This window comes from Phaseolus vulgaris, chromosome 6 (assembly GCF_000499845.2).
Source record: "Phaseolus vulgaris cultivar G19833 chromosome 6, P. vulgaris v2.0, whole genome shotgun sequence".
In the NCBI taxonomy this organism is placed as follows: Eukaryota; Viridiplantae; Streptophyta; class Magnoliopsida; order Fabales; family Fabaceae; genus Phaseolus; species Phaseolus vulgaris.
In genome coordinates, this window is record NC_023754.2 from 23,678,796 (window position 1) to 23,700,015 (window position 21,220).

Here is a 21,220-nt window from a genome sequence, read left to right on the forward strand (position 1 = left end):
CTTTTGAAATTAAAAATTATATACAATTAAAATGATTTATTTTAAAATATACAAATATAACATATAACATATAATCACAGAGGAGCATATAATCTGGACAATTGAGAGCACTTTTTGAATGCTTCATGTTGGCAAGTGGACAACAACAATAATCCTCCAACTTTAGAGGAGCAATCATAAATAGTGTATTTTATTACTAACTCCCAATTTCTTACAAACATTTTTGTTTACATATTTTAAATTATTATTTTTCAAAAATTCAAATAAAAGCTATCATCTATCACAATTCATTATTGTTCATCAAATTTTGATATTTTTAATAAAATTAAATTAATAAAGCGCATAAAGAAAAATAAATCCTGGCACCAGCTATTTAAATTTGAATTTAATTAAAATTCATATATATATGATGGTACACGATGATGGTTGTGATGCTATTATTCATTCATCACTTGTAAACAATCTTTCTCCCGCGATTGAAGGTTGTTTTTGGTCTCTCTCTATTCGATCTTCATCTGTCTCGTCGTTTCCGATTCTAGGGTTTCCGTTCTGATAACAATTTTTCCAATTCGATTCGGGGCACATCACTAGGGTTTCTGGGCTGCCAGATCCGTTTTCGGATTTCCGCTTTCTCGATTCCCAGTCATTTATTCACAAATTCAACATGTTCTGGCGCATGGCTGGCCTGTCCACGGCGTCGCCGGTGAGTTCCGCACTCTCATTCTTCGATTCTTGGCGCAAGCTGCGCCGACACTGATTCGTGTGTGTTTGTGGTGGTTTCGGTTGTTTCCTCGATGCGGTGTTTGCTTGGATTTGATTTTCCGTCTGTTTCTTGAGAAGTGTGACTATGTTGAGCGTTATTGTCTTTAATTTACTCTTCGGGTGATCCCAGTGTCTTTTTTTCTCTAATTTGTTTAATCAATCGGATGTTTTTGAATAATTGAATTGGTGCATGTAACTCTGTACCTGATTGTGAAGCGATGGCTTGCGATGTTTGGCCAGTTTGTAGTTAGTGCCACATCAGGTCGAGGACACTTGGGTAGTCTCTGTATTTAAGAATTTTGAAAGTGATATATGAAGATCGATAACAGGAGTGAGGAGTGCGTTACTGATCAATGTAGTAATGCGGAGGAATTTGGATTTTTGTTGTTTGTAGATAGATTGAAAGAAACTAATGTTTCTTGTTTTTACATGACCTGGGTTGGTGACAGATTTTAGTTATCTTAAAACAGGGTAAGGATGATGAACTGCCACTTATTGTCGAAGTATTTGAATTTAGCAATGACGTGTATATCTTTTTTCCTGTCTAAATATTTAACAACTGTGCTGCTAGCTGTACATTACATAGTTATATAGTGCATTCGGTTGTACAGAAATGCCCACATTTAATGCTGTTTATTTCTCCTCACTTTTTGTGAAATAGGTTTGTGTTCTTGGCCTTGGTTTGTTGTTATATGCATTGTTAGTGGACAGATTTTTTTCCATAATGGATATGTGAAGATTTTGGAGGGCTTGTTTTCGTTTCTTTTAGTTCTTCTATTATTTGTTGTTAGGAGGATTTCTTATTGTCTTCTGGAATTTGTTAGAAGGCATTTTCTCACAAGTAACTTGAACATTGTAACATTTTCTTTGATATTAGTTTTGACTAAGTTATGCCTTCTTTCTCTTCCTTCTCTCCTAGACCAGTACATTATCAATGTGAGGATTTTTTTTTGTAAAATTAAGTTTAGTAGAAGAAGAGCTTGAGTAGTAACATCTGTAAGGAGGACACTATGTCATCCAAAATGGAAAAGAGAAGCTTGTTAGAGAACAAAAAGAAGCAAGAAAGAAAATGAGTATGCCCAATTCTTATGCATACATGTGAGTGTGTTCGTTGTGATGGTTTTTGAAAGGCTTGAAACCAATATTTATTGCTTGTTTCTTGGGGTATAGAATAGATTATTTGATTTACTTTTCAAAGTAATATAGGTGCCTATTGGTATGGTGATTTTACTATTTGTTTGGTGTATTATATTGCAGGTGGAGACCATTTTGGATAAGGATAATTTTACTTTGGATGAACTACTTGATGAGGATGAAATTATTCAGGAATGCAAAGCTCTCAATAGTCGCCTTATAAATTTGTAATGCTCTTCTTTTCTTCTATTGCCAATGGATTTCATATTTCAAATTATTGTACTGTATTTTTTAGTGCATGCTTTGATAACTGTTTTGGCATAAAAGATACAAGAAATATCTCACTCTAGAAGTATATTTCAAAACAGTATCTTAACATGCACCCTGTTGCTTTCCGTTTTCTGCTTTTGTTTTTCAGAAACTATCATTAAGAAGTGAATTATAATTTATTTATCAGAATCATAGAAACTGATTTATGAACAAGTACTTTTTGGCTTAATATTATTATTTACGGGTGAAGATGAGATAAAGCGAGCCCTACCCTGTTTTTTAACAATTTGGACTTGAGCCTCTACGTTTTAATTAATTAGATTAGGAAACAAAATATGGCTTTGATTTTCCATTTTATCCTAATTTTACTTTGATATTCTGATTCAGAACTTAACAAGTTGTCAGCTTGGTGGTGATAACAAATAAGGATTAAGGGATATACTCGTTTTGCATGTCTTAACAGTTATTAATGTGAAATAACTAACCATTGAAATAATACTCATTTACTTTCCTTTGTCTAAAAGTAAATATTGTTCAGGAATAAGGAGAGTGAAGAAAGGATGGAGAAATTCTTCTTATAGTATAATAACTCTTACTAATGTCAAAAGTGTGGCCCAGTGCATGAGGTTTTCATCACAGTAAACTTATGAGAATCACTATCTGTTATTTATGTAAGGAAAATAATTTCATTGGTATAAATGTTTGAAAGTACAATTTTAAAAAAGTGTCTTTGTTTTACCTACATTTAATAATCATAATAATAATAATATGAAATGTATAGAGTGAAATTATAGGGCTTTATGTGTAAAGAGAATAGAGGCTAAATACTCTGAATGAAGTTAATGTTGATATGGTTATGCTGTATCACTAATACTTAAACATGAAGAGATAAGTTTTTTAATACTAAATCATAATTCTGGCTAAACAAGGATGTAGATAATGAAATACTAGGTAACATGGAATATGAGGAAATAGGAAAACCAATCCTAAGTGATACTTGAGAGAGAAAACATGGAAATAATGCTTATGGTTTCATCTCTTAACTGATTTGTATATTTATATGGGTTCTTATATTAGAGATTTACAGAAAGATATGAACAACCTACGATTCCTACGAATAGGTAATAGAAAAGATAAGTTAACCTATTCTAACAAGTTAACCCATTCAAACAAGTTAAACAATTTTGACAATCCTCCTCAAATTGTAGTACCAAGCTGGAATATATAAATTGATCTCGAGATCTTCCAAAGAGTTGTCAAAGTATTTTCAAGTTGATTATTGAAGCTGGCAAAATTTGTGCAAATTGGACAACAAATTCTCTCGAACAAAACGACATTACATTCTACATGGACAATCATCACATGAAATACTGGATTGAAAGCAATGAAAATAATTCTCTGGTTATGGCAATACACATTCATTTGATAATTTGACTAAACTCCAACTCTTGAAGGAATTGTTTTATCCACCACACAAGTTCACAAGTGAATGATGCCATCGTTCTATACTCTATACTCTATACTCGACACTGGATCGAACAATCACATTTTGTTTCTTGCTTTTCCGGGAAACATATTGCCTTCAATGAAAACACAATTGTTAGTAAAAAACACAATTAGGTATAGTAAGAGTGAGATTAATAAGTTTTTCAACAAGTTTTCTATATCATTTTAGGTTTGAGAAGGTCTCACTCTGCATTGACAAGAATTTTTGATTCGGATCCATATTATTATTCGTAGTTCTACAAACAATCGTACCTATTTCTTTTAGGATATCTAAGGCATATTTTATTTGAGAAATTAAAATACCTTTATGCAAATTGATCCATAGCTTGACACTAAAATTTCTTCAAATTGATGCAAAACAATATGTCTTTCCAGATTTAATGGAGTTTTTAATACTTATAATTTTATGTTAGTTGTAGTCCTTGTGTTGTCAATTTGTTTCTTTTTGTCCCCCCAATTTACCACCTGGATTACATATGATTTTCCACCTAAACTACTTCATTAAGAATTTAAATAAAATATGTTTTTACACTATTGTTAAATCACTAGTCGTCATATATTATAACTTTGTTAACTTTTACAATTGTTATTTTGAAAGTCATTTGAAGGATGACTTTTGACTCACTAACTGTGCACAATTTTTTACACTGACACTGCTCACAGTTACATGCTCCCATTAAACCGTGTTTGACATTGAATTTTTTCATTGAAGATGCATTGATCACCATTGATTATACTATTTAATGAAGTTTCCAGGCAACATTCATGTTCACAGATAGTTTGGATTAAATGTTGCTATAGTGACATTGTATGTTATTGGTAAATTGAGGGGCTAAAATCAATGAATGGAAAAAGTAAGGACTAATATTAATACAGAGGAGTAATATCAGTATGATTTTTTTTAATGGATCTTAGTTTTTAATAGACATTCCTATTTCCCACTGTGTTAAAGTTTAGACTTTTAGCAATTGCACATCATTCTTTGTTAATTGTTAGGGCAAGGGTTGCCTCTTTGGTGCAGCTCCCAGTATCTTTCTCTTCTAAAGATGTAAATAAAATTGGTTTATTTCTGGTTTCTGAAGTATTTAAAAGATTAAGATAATTGGTTGCACACCTAATTTTGTTGACTTCAGTTCAGTTGATGGTTGTCTGGAGTATCTTTTTCTGTGCTAGGTTTTAAATTATACATTCCCTTGGCTTGGATACTGATAAGATAGTTGCGTTTGGGATGAATTATTCCCTTCATTCTTTTCAAATGTGATCTATTATTGTGTGATTGTTCGACCACACTACCCTCTTAATTCATTTGCCCTGAACAATGTTCAATGTTGTTTGCTGCAGTTTGTCTGCAAGAGCACAGGTTGACCAACTGATACGATACATCATTGAAGAAGCTCCAGATGATGCTGAAAAGAAGCGATCTTTTAAGTAGGATGCTCAAAATGAAATTTCACTTTTACTGGATATTTGCTGTGAAACCTTATTGCTATAATATTTTAACAGGTTTCCCTTTATTGCTTGTGAGATTTTTACTTGTGAAGTTGATATCATACTCAAAACTCTGATAGAGGATGAGGAAGTAAGTCATTAACAACTTTTAAATCCTTTTTGGTTAATATTTTTAAGTAGTGCTTACCTCATTCCTTTTTTGCAGTTGATGAATTTACTGTTCTCGTTTTTGGATTTAAATCACTCCCATAGTAACCTACTAGCAGGATATTTTAGCAAGGTACTCATTTATTGAAACTTGAAGCTTACTGCATGTTTAGTCAGGTAACAGAGTTGGGGTGAGCTCAGTTGAGCTTGCCCAAAAATAAGTCTGCTGACTAGAGAGTTAACTTTTGCCCTCTGGCTCAAATTATTGACGTAAAAATTAATCCCCTTTTCCATTGATATCTGGACATAGCATTCTCTTTAATTTTCATTCCTTCTCTTTTTAATTTAATTATTTCTTTTCATTTTCAAAGTTCCTTTTACGAATAACCTTGACCATTGTATTTATTAAGTTCTTATGCTGCTAGGTAGTTGTATGCCTGTTGTTACGTAAGACAGTTCCTTTCATGCAATATGTTCAAGTAAGTCCACAACTTCTTTATTATTTTATTTAGACATATCTTTCTTGCAATGCTGTATGGTTACACATTGAACTGTTGTGTAAAAATGATTATTGCAGACAATAATGCATTTATGTAAATAACACTAGTTGGTTGGTCTGAGGAATGATTTTTTTTGTCATCCTCTTTTGATAACATAATATTATGATTATGTCATGATTCTGGAAAAATAGAGCTGTGCTATTGCTTTGTTAATTCATATTCCTCAATTCTGTTACTTATTTTTATTTAATAAGCCATCAGTAACAAATACAGATTTGTATATGTAAGAATTTGTCCTCACACTCCTCTCTGATTCAGTACCCAGCACTCACAATTAGCCTTTGTTTGGTTGAAGGAAAGAAATTGAGGGAGTGGAAGAGAAAAGAAAAGAATAGAAATCGGTAAGAAATGGGTGGAAAGTGAGGTCATATGTCATAATATATCCTTTTTCACACTCAACCAAGTTACCACAATCAACATCAATTTGGTAAGCACAGTGGAGTAGCTGCTCTGTCGAACTACATGCTCCCTACTCAACTACGAATCTACACTACCACAACTGTTCATACTCCTGTTTTCTCCATACACAATCAATTTTGTGAACATTTTCATCACTGTACACAACATCATCCATCTCGAAAAAATCGTCACTATTATTACTTTCTTTTTCTTTTTTGTCTTCCTTGCAAGCTCTTTTGAACTGAACACTCCTTCCACAATTCCCTCACTGCCTTTCTCTTCTCCTTTTTCAAACTTCACTAGCAGGGGTCTACTTGAAATACTAGTGCAGTTTGGTAGAAAATCACTGCTAGCTCATCCTTGCCTCCTTTTCCCTTATGTTACACGAAAAAAATGGAAGAAACTGGGACTCATGTCCCTTTTTTTACAGTGCACTCCCTTTCACCTCATCCAAACCACCACCTTTCCACACCATTCTTTCCTTTTCTTGAATTCATCACACAATCACTCCACAACCAAACACAAGCTTAGAGAATATTATGAAGAAAAGGGACAACATATAGTGTACATATTCTCTTTGAAGTCTCCTTTCCATGCTTCTTAGTCACGTCTCATATATCTTTAAATCCTGTCTTCCTCACTCATCTTCACCCAAGTTCTCAATATCCTCCACAAATTCCTTGCTGACTTCCTCTTTATTAAGCAACATTGGCATTTGGCTATCATAGGGAGACAATGTAATGTTTCTAAAACAAATGGGACGTTTGTGTAGAATTAAAACGACTGGGGTGTTAGTTTAATTCCATAAACCTTGGGGGTGTTTGTGTAATTTACTCTATTTTTATTGATGTCTTACTTAGCATTCATTGGGCTGCACTTATCATCAGTTTGCTGATATGTTGTCCTTGTTTCTAACCAGGCTCACCAGGAAATTGTGAAGAAACTAGTTGACTTGATTGGAATCACATCTATCATGGAGGTTGGGTTTTTGACATTTATTTTATTTTTAATGGTTCTGTACTCACCTATTAAGCGTTATCTTTGGTGCTGTAAGTTCAAATCGTTTTACTCGTATTTATTGCCTGGATATGTGCATGGGAATTAGTATTTTTAGATTTTAGAAATCAGTTACTTTCATTGGTTTGAATTTCTACTCCTCTCTATTCTCTGCATGTGTGTTTTTGTATATCTGTAATTTTATTGGTAATTTTTTCTTCTAAATAACAGGTTTTGATACGCTTGATTGGTGCTGATGAACATATGTATGTAAGTCATGTGAATGCAATGCAGTGGATTGAAGATACTAATGTGCTTGAGATGATTGTGGATAAATTCAGTTCTTCAGTAAGTATCATCAGTTTTTGGAAGTCTATAGTGGAGGATTTGAATATGTTATTATTTCTATGTGTCGGTGTTTGGATGAATTAAATTAATAGGTAATTTTTTTAAGTTGATATATGAGGTCAATAAGTGAATTAAATATGTGCACCTTGATACTGTATGAATTTCTATGACCATATGGAACATATGAACTTTAATATTTATTTGTCAGTGTCTTTTCTTATTACTACTTTAATAATAAATCATGGTGCCTCATTTGACTTGTATTAACCATTTAATTTCGGAGTGAGGCAGTTCTACCTGTATCATGTTCTTTTCTATTTGAGGTATTATTTTCTTCCATAGTTGTCAATAGCACACATAATGGTGCTGTTGCTGAATTATGTTGTGAAGCGACTGAAACATGCTTTAATGGCTGTACAATAGCCAGAGGCAATGGCAGAGCTTGATTGAAAATTTTGGGAGAGTCAAAAGCTTGAAAATAGAATTTGGGGGAGCCAAAAGCTTGAATAGAATTTTGGGGAGCCAAAGTATAATTTGATGTGTGTATATATATATATAAAAAAAAATTAGAGAAAAGTTTTGGGGGAGCCATGGTCTCTCTTGGCCCCTTGAAAGATCCGCCACTAGCCAGACAAAATCCTGGAAGATTGCAGCTGGAGTGAGTGAGTGCTGTTGAAGTGTGTTGGAGATTTTTTTTTTACTGATGAAAGAGCCTCATATCGTGGGGGTTAATTAAGGATTTTTCCTCTCCTTTGAATCAGAATTATGAAATCCTATTCTCGCAGTCACTTGCATGCTCTTAGTATGAAGTGAGCATAACCCAATCCAATCTGCTAGCCTTGCCTGACTCAAAGTTGATTTGGACAGGTTTTGGTTTTAAAAGCAGACCTGATGCATTTTTTAAGGACGAGGTTAGATTGTGTTTCTAGCCATCCACATGGTTTAGTTGGAAGGTTGTCTTGAAATTCCAAGTTTAATGAATAATTGTGTATTACTAATATAATAACTTTTTTATTTAATATTGAATATTTGTATAACATGATATTATATTTATTGGTTAGGATTCTTTACACCAGGTGAAAAGTTATTTAAATTACACCTTCAGTAACTTTTTATAGAATGCAAATTTAATCAATCCAACTGTTGAATATCATTATACATTAAAATGAAGTAATGTAATAAACTTCTAAATAGCTTTAAAATTGTATGAAGGTTTGGATACATGATCTAATTTAAAAGAATATGAAATTTAATAGTTGGATATATTTAAAATGCATTCTATACAATGTTTTTTTTACTAACCCTTACATTTTATGTAAATGGATCCTAACAGTATATTTAGTATCAATTTATTACTTTAAATATAGCTTAATTTAAGTTTTATAAGTATTTTCTATTATTTGAATTTATGTAATGCTAAAATTTATATATTGTATAGCAGAGTTGGTTTAACCCAGTATTATCTCACTTATTTAGGGTATAGATTAGGTTGGGTTTGGGTTAAATAAATGGGTTGGTCACAATTTTTTTGTTGGGTTGGGAAAAGGGTGAAACCCATGCTCAACCCCAAGTACCACCTTTCTCTGGCAACATTTCTGCCATTTCAATGTTTTTTCACCCTAGCTGTGACTGCAGCCTCTTCTCTCCGTAGTTTCTTTATGTCCCTGAGATCTCTTAGGCATTTTTTCTGGCAAAATTGTCTGTTTCTAGCTGACATTGATCTTTGCTGCCTAGTCTTGTTTCGTCCTTGCGGTTGATTTTCTTTTTTGTACCCTCTTCAATCATTCTTATTCTAATTAGTTACAACAGCAGCCATCCTGCTCCCCTCTAGCCCGCAATGGCATTTAGTGGGTTGACCACTTCACACCATTATTTGGGATTGACAACTGTTTCCTGTATGTTAATTTTTTTTATAATGATTACTTGGGAATAACGGAATTTTATAAAAATGTTGATTTGAAGCCTAATGACGTATTACTCACATTATTATTAATAATATACAGAACATAATTATATCTGAAAAGTCACCCAACTTAAATATGAAAGCCCACAAAATATTTAGGTTATGAGGAAGCAATCATGTAGATTAAATTCAAAATGTATTTGTGATGCATTTAGATTTTTTTTTGAGTTTTAGAACAAATATACAATGCCAATTTCTTTTTCACTTAGGCGGTTTATTTTTTGCACATAAGGATATGTATGACTTGCACAGTAAACACGTACAATAAATAGAATAAGGATAATGTTTATAAACCAAATTCTCTTTATTACGAAGGCCAGCCTATATGTTTTCATTGACTATGCATTCTTTTGGTATGTCTTTTACAGGATTCTCCAGAAATACATGCTAATGCAGCAGAAACTCTCTGTGCTATTACACGATTTGCTCCTGCAGGGCTTTCTGCAAAAATCTCCAGTCCTAGGTAGATTTGTTTGAGGACTTGCTTTTTGTTATTAGTGGAATCCTAGATTAGTTTTCATCACTTGGAAGTTTGTGCATCTTTTTCTTTAACCAACATTTTTCGTCATATATCTGCAGCTTTATAGGAAGATTATTCCGTCATGCACTGGAAGTCTCTCGGCCAAAATCTGTTCTTGTAAACTCCTTATCTGTATGCATATCTTTGTTAGACCCCAAGAGACATACTTTTGGAGCTTATTATGCATATAATCGCCAAATGACTAATGGATCTACTGTAACTGCAAATCCTGAGACTGTGGAAGGCATGCTAGAAAGCCTAGGTAAGACTTCATCCATTCACCTTGACCTTCAAGTAACCTGTTTCTTCTAAATCTTAAAAGTTATCTTGTTAGCATTATAATGTTGAGCTATATATAATGTTCTCAAATAGCCACCATGGTAATTGGTAGTTTCAGATTTCAGCCAAAAGTGCCACTGAAATGACATTGTGAGGAGCCTTTCTCATGACTGCTGGCTGTCTCATTCTGGAATAGTGTTGTGGTGGTATTCATGATTACAGCTGCATTAAGCTGAGGCTAATGTTTGTGTAGCCGTATTTAGGGTTATATTGGAGTTTTTGTTAGTTCTATCATATTTAAAATTCAAAGAAACCACTGAATAAAGTGCACAAGTACCTCGTCAAATTTTGCCAGTGGTAATTGCATATCATAGGTCATAAATTCTCGTTACCAATTTGTGCATGCTACTTATGCCTTCTGGTGTGTAGTTGATTTCAATGTAATATAATATGCTACTTCTGAATGGCTTAATGTGGTTTTTGGGAGAAGAAAAATTCTAGGTACACACTCTTGTGGGTTTAAGTTTATTGGAAATCACTAACATTCAGGTCCCATATCCTTATTTAATGAACATCTCATGATTTTCTGGTTATCAATAAGTTTTAAGCAATAGAAGAGTGTATTAGTGTTGCCTAACACTCTTCTTGGGGTTATTGGTTTATTTCTTTCCAATTTCCTTATTCTTTTGGTCTCTCCCTCTCTCCTCCATTGCTTTAATTAAAACACCCCTTCCCCTCAAGCAAAAAATAAATTTTATGCTTTTCAATTAGGTTGTAAGCCAGGTCGTCACTAATAATCACATCTAACATGTAAAATTCGTGTTATACTGATTTATGATTTTCATTTCATATTTGAAAAATGGTTCACTTCAATTTGCTAAATTAGTTCGAACTTAATCGTGAGTTATTTATGTCTGGATGTATATTCTTTTTTTCTAAATTTTTATGTGACTGGTTCTATAGGAGAAAAACAATGCTGATCTAGCTCTTACTCTGCAGGTGATTTACTCAAGCTGTTAGATGTTTCTTCTGCCGAAAATCTCTTGCTAACTACTTTTGGCAAATTACAACCACCTCTTGGTAAACATCGTTTAAAGGTAAATGAATTATTTTGAAATTGCTCTATTTGTATATTTGATTGGAATCTGTTCGAAATTGGTAGACTATTTTTGAACATGTGCTGTCATGATGATACCTTCAGAAGTTATTGTCTTTTTAATGTTTGGGGTTCACGATCTTTGAAGAGTTGAAAAGTTTGTAGCTCATAAATAATATTAACTGAACATTTATTCTTTCAGATTGTAGAGTTCATATCAGTCTTAGTAACTGTTGGTGGTGAAGCTGCTGAGAAGAAATTGATTGATCTTGGAGCAGTGCAAAGAATTATAGACTTATTCTTTGAGTAAGTTTTGCTATTCTGGTATCTTGTGCCATGTCATTTAGTCTCATGCCTTGCTACAATGTTTGAATGTTGTAGGTACCCATACAATAACTTTTTGCATCACCATGTGGAAAACATTATAACATCTTGCTTGGAGAGTAAGAATTCTTCTCTTCTGGAACACCTTCTGCATCATTGTGATTTTGTTGGGAAAATTATTCAGGCAGAAAAGCAGTTCACGTTGGAAGCTGATACAAACAAGGTACATGATTCCCTTGCCCCCTCTCCCTTGCACGGAAGTATTGTATTGTTAAATTGGTTTATTCTGCTCTATGTTTTGATACAATATTTAATGAAAATTAAAAAATATTTTGGGATGAATACATATTTTAATTTTCTATGTCTGCAAATATTTTTGCAGGCAACAATACCCGCTGAGGGTAAATCAGCGCCCAGGATAGGATGCATAGGACACTTAACCCGTATAGCTAACAAACTTGTCCAATTAGGGAATAACAACAGTGTGATTCAGGAACATTTGCAGGTCTGTTATTATGTCTCCAGCCAGTTTTGTGGTATGATTTGTGAATGTTTAAACTTAGTTCTGATATTTGATCAATTCTCTTTCTTTTTCCAGTAAGTAATTGTCTGATTTTTTAATATGTATTTGAACAAAATGAATGTTAAAAGTTTAGTACATAGTCTTGAAGCTGATTTTCAAACTTCTTAAATTGACAGGGAAATAGTGATTGGACAGATTGGTACCTGGGTGTTCTATCCAATCGCAATGCTGTGGAGAATGTCTATCAATGGGCTTGTGGGTATGTTGCTTTTCTTAGCTGGCACTATCTTGTTATATTCCATGGTTAATCTGCATGCGCACTGTCTGAATGAGCTGAAAAATTAAGACTTGCCTGTTTCCTTGAAGGCCATCATGCTCTTAGAAGTCCTGGTTAGAATCTTTGGAGTTCAGATTGATATTTTATTATTTTTTCTTAGAGCCATAAACATAACGTCATAGCAATCATTAGAATCATCAGAGTATAATATACCTTTCTCAATTGAGATAAATGCTCCCATTAGAGGAATAGGCCATTGCTCGCTGAACCAAGAGAACTTTGACCTCCAGAATACGTAGTCCCTTTTCAAAAGTCTATTTTTATGCTACTGTATGCATGCTGATCTGTCATACATGCTTGGAACCTCAAGCTTGAGCACGATCTTGATTCCTGTTACTCAATACTTTTCTTATTACTGTTGGGATTGAGTGTATTTTTTATGTAGCTTCAAAGTAGGTCATCATGTGGTTATGTATTGGTCTCTTTTGATGATTCTTAATTAATTGATTGTTACAGGAGGCCAACAGCATTGCATGACAGAAATAGGGATAGTGACGAGGATGATTATCAAGATCGGGACTATGATGTTGCGGCATTAGCAAATAACTTAAGTCAAGCCTTCCGTTATGGCATTTACAATAATGATGACATTGAAGAGGTACATTACAGTTCTTTCAGGGCATCTCCTGTCTGCCTGCAGCTGAATGTGCATTTCGTAGTGTCATTTGTTGTATAGCTCTGAATGGAAGAACAAAAATATCTGGAATTTTTCTGAGATTGATAAAGGATTATTATTATTATTATATATATATATATATATCAATGTCATTAACACTCACTTGATGATATGATGTTGGTTTATGCTCACAAGGCCCTTAGAATTGTTTTCTCCATAATGGCCAGAAGTATATGAAATACCTGCAAAATTTATTTCTATGGTGTGTATATCAAGAAGATTCGACTATATCAAAAGAACTTTTTATATGTGAACTTTTACGTTAGGTATTAAAGGCAGTCTACAACTTTTTGAGAAACTGATTTGCAAGAGTCAAATCCCTTCCCATTCTTAGCTTATCAGAGCAGAGTGAATGCACATGGCTTTGCCAGTATTTGCTTTCTTATGTTTTTTTATAGGAGTTATGTTACTTGTCTACAGTTAATAGTTTATTCTCAAAGTATGTGACGGCTGATGTAGTGACCAATTTGTTCATTGTGCATTGTAGAATGATAAATTCTGATGGCTGATTTCATTTTTAGGTGGTGATAATTCTTTATTATGCTCCTGTTTATGGTTGGGTTGATACTACTGCTTATCGATTTGTGTCATTAGTAGTTATATGCTATGTTTAGCTCTTGATTCCTGACCAATGTGTGTGTGTTTCAGGTTCATGGCTCTCTTGAAAGAGATGATGAGGTATAATATTTTCCTCCATATATGTTAAAATCTAGTCTTGGAGTTTAGGTTAAGTGAATATATAGTTGAATTTGTGCAGGTTAATATAAATATGTCTTATAGTGACTTGAACTCCTCCATCACATAAATTTTGCCTATCTGCAGCTTTGTGCTAAGCAAATTAATGGCTTCCATCATAGAAGTTTGCAAGTGTCTTTCTTTTAGGGCTGATTTCTCATGTTTATGTAAATTAATAGACATTACTAATGTGTCTTAGGATTTTTGGTTGAGATTTGATTTACTATCATGATAAAATATCTAACAGTATGAATCTTGCAGGATGTCTATTTTGATGATGAATCTGCAGAAGTTGTTATATCTTCTTTGCGGTTGGGAGATGACCATGAAAGGTAAATGGTGTGCTTTTCTTGATCGTATGTGTCAGTTTTCTACTTTGTATTTAACGTCTTGCCTAGTTGTTCTTCACATTCTTTGGATGTATACCTTATGGCTTGGCATATGCAGTGGATCTCTATTCACAAATTCCAACTGGTTTGCTTTCGAGGAGGATAGAGATCGAGTGGCCAATGAGCGCTCAACCGGTTCCCTTGCTTCTCCATCACCTAATGCTGAGGAGGGTATTGTAAAAGCCAGTGGAGATGATGTTGCTGGTGAGGATGAGGAGTTAGCTGACACTGCAACATCTTCTCCCGAAGCAGCACTAAAATTAGAACATGGTGGGACAGATAAACCTGTTGAGTGGGTTGAGTGGAGGGAATCTTCAGATGCCAATGACCCTTCTGATGTTCTTCCGAATGGGGAAATTGGGAACAACGATAACAATGATCCTGGTGCAGCTGAATCATCATCTCTATCATCCAGTGTTGCAGTAACAAAGGATAAGCAGTTAGCTACTGATTTGCAATCAGTGTCTCTCGATAACTCCAGCCCTGTAACCTCTGAGCCAACTAAAACAGTTAGTGAAAATCCAAGTTCATGTGCACCAACTTCTGTGGATGGGTCAGTCGCTGAGGTAGGAGGAAACGGTAACAAGGACACAACTGACAACAATAAAGGAGTCGAACATGAATAGATAATGTAAATTCCTGTCAACTGGCTTGGGTAGCTAATCATGCAAAATTAATCAGGTGGGAAAAGTGCATCCTGAAGTCTGACTGGGCAAGAGCATTTAGACCTCTCTGCACGCTTTTTTTTTAATAGGAGTATTGAATTTTATTCCCACCAACTTCTGAAGCTATAAATTCAATGTTTGATGTGCTCATGCTGTTAGGTGGTACTGAATTCTTCACCTGTTCATATCAAATGTTTAGCTCGCCCAATTAGGTGCTACTAAATTTTCCCCCTTTTCGTATTAACTGTTCATATAAATACGTCTCTCCGATCCAAATGTTTCGGTATGAAAATGGGTTCCTTGCTTGACTTTTTCAATCGTTCAAAGTAACCTTGTATGATGATTTTTATAGGAAGTTCCTTGCCCAAGCTCAAATGATGTTGGGTCTTTAGCATTGAAGAGCTTGAGATGGTTGCTGATAAGGACTTGAACCTCAGAAAGCATACTGAAAATGGGAAAAGACCAAAACATGGGGGGTAGGGGAGGACGTTTTGTAATTATGAGTTTTCTGAGATGAACAAGATTCGTTTCATTGTTACATGAACCTTCGGGTTCTGAAACTTGTATTGACTTGTCCCAGTATATTGTATAAGTTGCTTCAGAATCAACTTAGGAAAGACTTCCTGGTTGGATGTAACAAGTTACATTGAATTTCTATGCATTGATCTTTTATGAGTAGTGTTTTACGATTTAGGTTATATTACTCTGAACAACCAGTAATTTTTTAGAGTAAAAATAAACATCATTGATTGATTGAATGCATTATCTTCAATTTTGGACATACCGTTAATGCGTAGTAACATTTTTCATTTCTGATTCTGGTCAAACGGAAGTTCTGGTAATGAAATGGTATAAAATAAATTCTCTTAATACACATCCTAAAACGCACTTTCAACTAACGACAATGTCAGATAAGCGAACAAACATTAAAAGTATTTACCTCAATGATAAATTCGTACAGGAACCATAAATAGATTTTGATAAATACAAACCTTATTAGTTCTTAATTGCTATGTTATGATAGAAACTACCTTAATTGTCTTTTATCAACCTACACTAAATTTGTATTGTTTTAATTCTCACTCAATTTATAAAAAAATGTAGGCAACTTAAGTTCCTCAGTAGTCACAATTAAGTGGACATGATATGCATAGTAGAAAGCTGCCTGAAACGAGGATGAAGATTTAGTACATCTGATAAATTTGTGTTACGAGGCTTTAGATCATTGGAAAGTTGAACTGTATTGAAACAGGTGGTGCGGAAAAGGACTTTTTCTGAATTTTAGTGGTCATTAATCTTTTTGCTGAAAAAAATCATTCCATGATTTCAAAATCATATACAAACGTGCAAAAACAAATTATTTATAATAAAAAAATGTAACCAATACATATAATTAAGATCACAGACAGACATTCAACTCAATGTTACATTTCGTATATCAAAATTGAGGAGGTACAATGTTCATTGCCTCATCTCACAATTTAAGAGGAAGAATTGAAACTCCATTTCGTGCTTCAGGGTTACGTCCCCACCTTCCAAGACGAGGTTCCTGCAAGCAAAATACATCTTTACTGACAGAAGAAAAACCACTAATTCTAACAGTTACAATGGCAGGAAAAAGAGAGTAACAAGATAATAAATGGATATTCATACGTAGGAATATGCTAATCAGGCCCTAATGAAAAAAAGTAGAAGAAAAAATATGGATAGGAGCAAATGTGTCCCCACCTTACACATTTTGACCAAACACCTAAAGAGCTGAATCCCATTATAGTTGAAATACAAATAAGTGCAAAATTTACTACAGCTGTGGACAAGACTGACATCTGAGTGCAACGAAATTAGGATGTGTGAAATCTTTAATCCTATCAATTCTGTAATTTTAATCACATAATACGAGATGCCTCACAATCACAAGCTAAAACTGGAAATTTGACAGTGAGACAGTTTCTTATTAAAAATGTTGGAAGTAAAGATTTTTAGGGAGGAGGGTGGGGAACAAGAGAACACAAAAAATCGACCTGTTAAAGAGAAATATTAATAAGAAAACTTAACACCGTGTCAATTTCCTTATTATCATCCTATTACTAATCCTTGACAACTAACTGTCAAGTTTTAAAACCAGAAAGTTAAAATGCTCAGATAGTTTTCAGTCAACGATAACATTAAATATAAATTTCATTAAGTGTTAAGACAAATATAGAATATGGTATTACTAGCAGTGCATAGCATGAGTAAAACTTCACCTGTCCAACTCCAGCAATTAAGAATTCTGCTGATTTTGCAAAAGCCAAGGTATTCACAAATCCAACCTGAAATGCAAAAAAAGCTTGATTAAATGCCAGTGGATTCTTAAGCTGCAAATAACACAGTACAAATGTAAATCCAAAACCAGAAAGATGAATAATTACGTGTTTGGAAATTAATTTTGACTTCAAAAGTAAAAACTTGATTTCTATGTAAAACAAAAAAATGCTATGTACAAATTGACAACTATATAATGGAAGCAGGTTTTCCATGTTGAGTATCTACACCATTCTCTGAGCAACCTTAATGATACATCACATGGCATAAGAGTAAGGTTTGTATAGAAGGGGAGAGAATTGTTCACTAAAAAACAGGGCTCTAGAGAGAGCGACATTCAACAGGAACAAAAACAAAAAACAACAGCCTTTTTCAGCGGAGGCTATAACTATAATCAAAATCCACGAAAAAATTATCTAGGAAAAGTAACTTGAGTTTAACTGCAATTCCTTTCACTTACCAATGGCACATTATGGAGAGGTTTAATGTCTTTTGAATCACTTTTAACTTCCCATAATCGAACAAAACCATTGCCGGCCCCAGATGCTGCGAGGTCACTGTTTCTACAAACAGTGATTGCACTGACCCAAGAGAATACTGACATACAATGGTGGTTCTCAGGATGGTGGTAACCATTTTCTGCATGGTGAAGACAATGGTATCACTTTAGGATATTAAGACAAGGGTAGCTATAACTAGCTAATGTATTATAAATTCACACCTCTGTATTGTAAAAGTAAGCCAGCAGCAAAATATGATGTTCTTTGTTATATCTTGAGCATACATTAAAGGAGTAAGTGAATACAGAATCATGGAGGAAATAAAACAGCATATTCAAAGAGGTAGATGATACTTGTACACTAACTCGTACAACAAACTATACAACTGAGAGAAAAGAGAGAATATTGTTGCATGCAATAAATGATGAAGGGATATTCACAAATCTGTTACAAGAAATGTTGTATCACATGCATTTAGTGCGTCCATCACAACTCTTTCAGAAAGCACAAAAGAAAAAGAAAGAAAACATGTTGCACACATCATAAGTATTTTCTATTCGACAAAAATTTATTTAAACTGTTGAAGGAACAGTCAATATTGAGACATTTGTCTTAAAGGGAAATTTGAACAAACATAATACTTTACCTAAGTTTCCATTGGGAAGTCTTTCACTGTCCTTTTGTTCAGATTTCATGCTATCCACCAGTAAAGCATGAGCATTCTTCAAAATGTAAACAGGCTTCTTTCGCATTACAGTCCATAGCTCAATGCTTCCATCATCCGAACCAGACAAGAGTTCTTCATTATTAACAAAACAACAGCATTCCAAGGAGGATGCAGGAGCACGAAATACAAGACGTGACTCTTCATGAACCTAAATTAGGGAGAATACAGAAACAATAGTTAAAAATAATAAGTCAATAAAACAGAAATTAGAATAACCCAAGAAAAAAATAGTTAGCTGATAAAAGTTTCTACTCAATCACTTGAATATTTTCCAGACGAAGATAAAAAAAGAACAGAGCAACAGTAGGAGAAATAAATGAACACTTAACATAGATTATAGTTAGTCAAATACTTAAAAATATCTCTAGGAGATTACCTTAAACAATTGCATGCTACGATCACGTCCAGCAGTCAGTACCCTTTCTTTGCGTAAGCAATCAATACTTAATACTTCACTTTGGTGGCCAAATAGAGTATTCATGTAAGTTCTGTCTTCAACATTCCATATCTTAACTGTCCTATCAAATGAACCAGAAAAAAGTTCTGAGGTTCCCTGCCTAAAAGCAAGGGAAGAAACAGGACCCCTATGACCTGGAAAAGCCTGTAAAACCAATTACAATCCAATATCAGCAATCCGATCCCAAATTAAACAGTCCAAAATCTTCAAAAATTTAGCGAAAACAGGCCTATGGTTTTCTAAACATTGAGTGTACTGTGTTAGCAAGGACAACAACAAACCAAAGCAAGTAAATTACTTCACATTTTACTTTGTCAAACAAACCCTGTGTAGTATCCTGTTTACATTCAAATCAGCTCTTTAACAAAAAGGCTAAACGTACAACAATGACTGTAAAATGCAGAAAAATACAAATACAAGCGGCCCAATCCAAAACAATCAGTAAATAAAAAATCAACTACTCTTCTATCTGCACTTTTAGCCAGCAAAAAAATGCTAGCCACTTATCATACTACATTCCTACTATTCATTTGAAAGAATAAAGAGGCACCTGAACATGCTCTCTGGTACGAGTATCCCATATATGAATATGGCGATCAAGGCCTCCAGTCGCCAAATACCTACCATCCGAGCTCGCAGCCAAAGCCAATACATGCTTACTTTGCTTTGCAGCCGAGCCTTGTGGATCCTTCAAGCCATGAGATTTCAACACCGAATCACTGGGCCATTTATACCGTTCAAATTGCCCACTATTCACATCCCACTGCATAACTATTCCGTCCTTCGACGCCGAAAAGCCCTTCGAATCATCCTCAGACAGAGCCACCGCGGTAACGCTATGTCTGTGCTTCACCAACACCTTAAACCCTTCATCACTACTCACTTTCACCCTAAAATATCAAACAACCAAATCTTAGGGTTCCATCAAAATCTAAACGCAAACACAAACAATTGGTGAGGAATGAAACAAACCTTGAAGCAATGCTTCTTCTGACGCGTCCACTCTCCTCATTTTGCTCCTTTATCAACTTCTGAGCCACGAGCGAGTCTCTTGCTCCTTCTTCGTCTTCTTCATCACCGCCTTCTTCTTCCTCCTCACTGTCCTTTTGTTCCTTCTCTTTCTGCGCTATTTTCCGAACCATTTGGAGATAGTCCTGCGCGATTCTCTTCCGCGCCTCCGCGCCTGTTTCTTCCTCCTGGTCCTCACCGGAGCCGTCGTCGACGCCGGCGAAGAAGCCATCTTCATCAAAATCGCTTTCTATCTCGGCATCTTCTTCATCGTCGCGGTCAAGTTTGCCATTGGGCTTCTGGCGTTTTCGGGAATCGTTGGTGAAGAATGGGTCATGGCTTTTCTTCTTTCGCGGCATGATTCAGATTCAAAGGTTCGAATTTGTGATACAGAGAGTGTTTGTAGGGTTTTTTAGAAGAGATGCAGACACAGGAGAAACTAGGGTTTAAGAGGTTTCATACATGTGTTTATGGACTTCAAATATGATTTTATTTTTATCTTTATTTCTATCTAATTATTTTCAATTTCAAATATTTAAATTTATTTGAAAATAATATAATTATTTGTTGAAAGAAATATATTTTAAGATTATATTATTCAGATTGCATGCTTGCAATATCATGTATAAAAATATATACTTTTACATGTCTACTTATTTCAGTATTTTCTTTATTTAATATTTAATATTTTTTAATTAATAACGAGGAATATCACAAATGATATTTAACGGGAATTATGTTCCTCTCATCTACTTTTCCTCCTTTTATTTCTTATAGCATGTTGATAATGAAAAAAAAAATGGAAAAAAAGAGGTTAACAGAATCAGAGAATATAACAAAATTTTAAAAAATAAAAATTAACATTAATTACGAGAGTAATTCATATCTATTTAAATTTTAATTCCATATAAGAGAAATTCTTTACTTTAGTATAAATTGTTTCCAATTTACTTTTAATAATATTGTTAAATTACAATACAAACTAGTATAATAAAAAATCAAAAATTCAGTGGAACAAAGAAAAAAATAGAAAAGAAACTTTTCTATTGATTGAAAAAAATCATACTTTTAATATAATTAAATTATAAGTGTTTATCATATTTAATTCTATATAATTAAAAAGTTGTATCATAATTTCAATATAGT

At 33.9% G+C, this 21,220-nt stretch overlaps 2 protein-coding genes across 3 annotated transcripts; one reads left to right on the forward strand and one right to left on the reverse strand.

Moving 5' to 3' along the window:
- The first annotated feature begins 295 nt into the window (after positions 1–295).
- LOC137832031 (uncharacterized) lies at positions 296–15,753 on the forward strand. Of its 2 annotated transcripts, XR_011084506.1 has the most exons (20): positions 296–703; positions 2,020–2,123; positions 5,014–5,100; positions 5,176–5,251; positions 5,327–5,401; positions 5,694–5,747; positions 7,147–7,206; positions 7,455–7,571; positions 9,903–9,997; positions 10,114–10,316; positions 11,333–11,430; positions 11,632–11,735; positions 11,811–11,976; positions 12,136–12,258; positions 12,453–12,535; positions 13,070–13,211; positions 13,938–13,967; positions 14,286–14,356; positions 14,472–15,290; positions 15,431–15,753. XR_011084506.1 is itself a non-coding variant. In XM_068639997.1 (19 exons), exons 1-19 carry the CDS (start codon positions 665–667, stop codon positions 15,037–15,039), a joined length of 2,295 nt encoding a protein of 764 aa, XP_068496098.1. In that variant the 5' UTR covers positions 296–664; the 3' UTR covers positions 15,040–15,753. The 2 variants fall into 2 exon arrangements, 1 of the variants encoding a protein (XP_068496098.1); XM_068639997.1 differs by having other exon boundaries at positions 14,472–15,753.
- Positions 15,754–16,415: 662 nt separating this feature from the next.
- Positions 16,416–20,559, reverse strand: LOC137832032 (U3 snoRNP-associated protein-like EMB2271). The gene is made up of 7 exons (XM_068639998.1): positions 20,039–20,559; positions 19,617–19,956; positions 18,986–19,210; positions 18,529–18,757; positions 17,843–18,021; positions 17,325–17,390; positions 16,416–16,627 (listed from the first exon to the last, which is right to left on the reverse strand). The coding sequence occupies exons 1-7, from the start codon at positions 20,431–20,433 to the stop codon at positions 16,553–16,555; spliced, it is 1,509 nt and encodes a 502-aa protein (XP_068496099.1). The 5' UTR covers positions 20,434–20,559; the 3' UTR covers positions 16,416–16,552.
- Between the last annotated feature and the right edge of the window lie 661 nt (positions 20,560–21,220).

Excerpts from the sequence above, each read along its gene's own strand:
- LOC137832031 (XM_068639997.1), top strand. The coding sequence starts at position 665 with ATGTTCTGGCGCATGGCTGGCCTGTCCACGGCGTCGCCG. Across the intron at positions 5,402-5,693 it reads TAGCAGGATATTTTAGCAAG|GTAGTTGTATGCCTGTTGTT; the intron begins GTACTCATTTAT and ends TTATGCTGCTAG. Across the intron at positions 12,536-13,069 it reads GTCTATCAATGGGCTTGTGG|GAGGCCAACAGCATTGCATG; the intron begins GTATGTTGCTTT and ends TGATTGTTACAG.
- LOC137832032 (XM_068639998.1), bottom strand. The coding sequence starts at position 20,433 with ATGCCGCGAAAGAAGAAAAGCCATGACCCATTCTTCACCAACGATTCC. Across the intron at positions 19,211-19,616 it reads GTACCAGAGAGCATGTTCAG|GCTTTTCCAGGTCATAGGGG; the intron begins GTGCCTCTTTAT and ends TTGGTTTTACAG. Across the intron at positions 16,628-17,324 it reads TAATTGCTGGAGTTGGACAG|GAACCTCGTCTTGGAAGGTG; the intron begins GTGAAGTTTTAC and ends TTTTGCTTGCAG.